This window comes from Echinococcus granulosus (assembly GCF_000524195.1).
Source record: "Echinococcus granulosus chromosome Unknown EG_S00033, whole genome shotgun sequence".
Taxonomy (NCBI): Eukaryota; Metazoa; Platyhelminthes; class Cestoda; order Cyclophyllidea; family Taeniidae; genus Echinococcus; species Echinococcus granulosus.
The window spans coordinates 227514-231390 of NW_020170413.1; the positions used below are offsets into that span (position 1 = coordinate 227514).

A 3877-nucleotide genomic window follows, 5' to 3' on the forward strand; every position below is an offset into this window, starting at 1 on the left:
GCAGAACATCCTGTCAATGCATAGGCTGCTGCAAAATCCCACACAGGAGGCAGGACTTACCATGGGACCGTTTATAGCTACAAAGGCTTAGGGCATCTAGGGTGCCAAAGATGGGAAGTTATCAAAGGTGAAATGATAAACGAAGCAAATTTTGCGGTAGGTCTAACAGTAATCATTTCTACCAATCAATTTGCAGTTCTACGGTGCCCCCAACGATGGCATCATCACATATTACAGAGATATGGAATGCCATAACAATTTGTAAATGACTTCCCTGTCTCGCACACGTTTTTCGCCAAGTCTTGCATTTTATTGGGGCACTTACCACCACCTTGAGGATGCATAAGATATCGGGGTTAAATTTTGCTGGTTTAACATGCAGATGGATGCTATGAGGCGAGGCAAGCAGAAGCGACCTCCCCAAACACTTGCCTGTTATGTCAAAGCACAATGCCTACTGAATTGCATTTCATCGTCTTATAAATAAGTTCTCAAAGCAAAAGTAGTGGAAATGCGGCTCTTGGGCAATATTTACTAACTGAAATGTGTTTAAATAAGATTTGAACAAGCTTTAGCAGTGGCGGTTGAGGTGAACCACACCCTCAAGGCAGCGGGTTGCATTCTGATGGGTTAAAACCGAGGTGTAGGATACGTTTTATTAATTATTAGCTTCTGCATAGTTTTACAAGAGACTGCTCTAAAATAGCCTTAAAGGGTCGTTTCCTTCCCTATTTAAAAGGAGACATGTAAAACGTCGAAAGAGTGCTTTCAAACCCTTTAAAACACCTAATTGGCTTATAACAGGGCCGTAAGAACTTCAGAAGAAGCAGTTCACATTACCACTATATTTTTCTAAAAGTATTAGTTTTTCGTTCGAATTCGTAATGCGTGACACCTTCGCCACCCAGCGTCACACATATGTGACTCCTCAAATTTCTTACCTGAGGTCTGTGTTACATAAATGCAACACGCTCTCTGCGCCAGTTGTACCATATTTAGCTTAATAAACAGATCGACTGAGCTTGCAACGACAAAGCAGTTTCAGAATAATTTCGAGCACCACGCTCGTAGATGACGCTTGTGTCTTTAATCTACTGTACAAACCCACAGCCACAGGCAAAAGCAAAGCAAAGGCAAGACATGGACTGACAACCAACGAGCTCGTTCATTTAAAATCTAAATGAAGAATTCGCTTTTATCCCAAGGTCCAGCCAACAGTCCGTCTGTCAATAAGTAGACAGAGTATAGTGCTTAGCGCGTTTCTAATAGGCACATGAAGGACGTGTTAAACAGCAAGTCAATGAGTCTGCCAGCTAATTAGCATTTGTTAACGCATGTGATTGGGACCCATTTGCCTACATTCCACCTCGGCTTTCCCAACAAACGTCGGGGAGGGTAAAATAAATTCACCATTCCCTTTGCGCGCTGCTAAAAGTTGATTTTTTAACAAGTCAATCTCTAGCCAGTTTAATTAACACTCGGATGCAGCAGCTTCTCCGAGTAATGTGGCAGTCTAACAGGGAGCCTTTGAAGCTGGCGCTCAGTGCGAACCACCGTCATGTGGGCAGACTGACGCAAATGCCTAAGATTAAACAGTACATGAAGATAAGCAAGTGCCTACAGGCCTAAATAAGCCACTCAAGGAGAGGTAACAGCCCACCTATTTGTGCATTTAATATTTTTTTTCGAGACAGTGTAGTGCCCCATCTTTCTCACTTAAAGTTTTTTTCTTTCTAAGAGAAAAAAATATATTACATTCTTATTTTATGCATTTGCGCTTTTGTTCACTTAAAATTATAGTTACAGACTGTATTATTTTTTGTGTTTTTGTTTTCATAGACTCACAGAATTTATGTCTTAGGTCAGTGTGACATTTTAACAGAACTGTCGTTTTGAGCAATGCGTGTCTTGACAAATGAGTTTCTAGTAAACAAACATTTCTGAATCCTACGAATTTTTTCTGCACCTTCTTTGCCTTCAGGTAAAGGAAAAATGTGTTGAAAAATTATCAAAGTTGAGTCCCTACGTTTGATTAATGATAGGTGTGCATTCCCAAAGGATGTTTTTATGCAAAACAAAATTAGGAAAAAATATCAAATATTCATGGGGTGTGGTGAGAGCAAGCAAAGATGATAACTTGAACCGAATTAAGAGGGCTTAAAACCAGTGCGTTAGGGTTGAACACCTACTTGACACTTTTCTGTGACGCCTTTGTGTTTAAAACAGGACAAAACGGCTAGCTTTCAACACCATTTGACTTCGGAAAGAGCATTCGATGCTGCCTCATATCTTCGTGAAACCATCACACAGAGTAGTATAGCAATTCTGAGCCCTACTTTCCGATGCTTTAATTCTACACTGCTGCAACAGTCGACGTCTAAGCCCTTACTATGAAGTCACAGACAACGCAGGTCCTCCAACCCTCTCCTATGTTGCCAGAATAATGCCCCCCTCCATCCTGCCTGTCCTATTCAATATTTTAATTATGTTTCTTTTTTTTAATAGTTACATTCAACTTTTAGCCGTTTTGCCTTGGTTTTTAGGTTTGGACTACTTGTGGGGAAATTAATTACTATCCTGGATCTGATTTATTTTGGCTGCTTATATTGGGAGTGAGGAATCGTCCCTTCGCCTCTTAACCAATCACAATAAAGTAATAAACCTTTATTTCCTTTGTTTTTTAGCAATAAGGGCGTAAACCACTGTCACATGGTACAGAACAGTCTCTGAATTTTAATAATTTCTTAACCAAAAAATAATTCGAATTCAACAAGTTCAAATTCTCTCCATCAATCTGGTGATGGAAAGGCTTGAAGTAAGACGGACATTGTAGGGAGCACAGTGAAGTTTAGCGCACCGATAGATTGAAGCATATCTTCCAGTCTCCTTTAGTGCTTTTAAATAAACGTATTTTTTCGTACTCTGCCAGTCTAGACTGGTCATTGCCGCAATCCCCTCGTTTTTACCGTAGCCTTTAAGAAGTAGTTCTGCAATTTTGATTTTCGCTTCCTCATGGCTGTAGTTGACCAAGGGTCGGGATGTATGATCGGCATTTAACATGTCAGCTAGTTAATGGAGCTGTTGAAGGCGGTGAATTTGTGTTCCTTGTAACATGCAAAAGAATTTGTCCCCAAAGCTAGGCGTATGGAGGAAGACTTTTTTCTTCTTATTTGCTATAATTGGTAGACGGAGGTAGCATCCATTTTCGGCAAAGAAATCAGATGTACCAGAAACAATTGTTCAAATGACTCACCGGGACAAAATACTCTTAAAATGCGGAGCAATCAATCTTTTTTTAGAAAAGCATTTGCGCGTTTTTTTTCTCACGGGAATCAAAAAAGTTACACTATTTTCTCCTTACGCATAAAACCCCTAAGAAAATGAAGGTATTTCGAAAGAGGATAGGTTACATTTGTATGTTGTAATGGATTTGACTGCTTACTTTCAATCATTCCTCAAAATACAAACGATCATGCCCACACCTTTCAAAGGGACTGGAGGACTTGAGAAAACGTAGAGACTGTCAGAAGCAGGGTAACAAGTAGAATAAGGATGGAATGGATCAGAGCTGCATTCCAACAGCCTGGAGACCAAATTATGTGTTTGAGTTTGAAATAGAAAGCGTTTTTATGCAACTCTTGGTGCATTCATGCCCAGACATCTGGAAAGCTTCGACATTAGCCTATTTGTCATTATACCTTCAACTTCTGAGGACAGTCTACTTTTCTTTGTCATTAGAGCTGAAATGCCCACCTCCGATTTGGAATTACCTGACCGGATTTCGGATCTTGACCGCTGAAATTTACTCCAACTCAAAATAGACATTCTGCTTGCCTTTGATGGCAACATTAGCCTTTCCTGTACGATTTCGCGGATG

General features: G+C 40.2%; 1 protein-coding gene across 1 annotated transcript in view; it reads left to right on the top strand. All coding sequences in view use genetic code 11, as the record gives it.

Annotated features, from left to right (window-relative positions):
* Positions 1 to 2759, top strand: part of EGR_04917 (hypothetical protein) — a gene marked incomplete at both ends in the record, with an annotated part of 4750 nt that extends 1991 nt beyond the window's left edge. Inside the window, 3 exons of the mRNA XM_024494166.1 lie at positions 1691 to 1861; positions 2506 to 2543; positions 2692 to 2759. Of these exons, the coding sequence (XP_024351403.1) occupies positions 1691 to 1861; positions 2506 to 2543; positions 2692 to 2759 (277 nt within the window). The remainder of the gene's footprint in view (positions 1 to 1690; positions 1862 to 2505; positions 2544 to 2691) is intronic.
* Positions 2760 to 3877: the final 1118 nt, after the last annotated feature.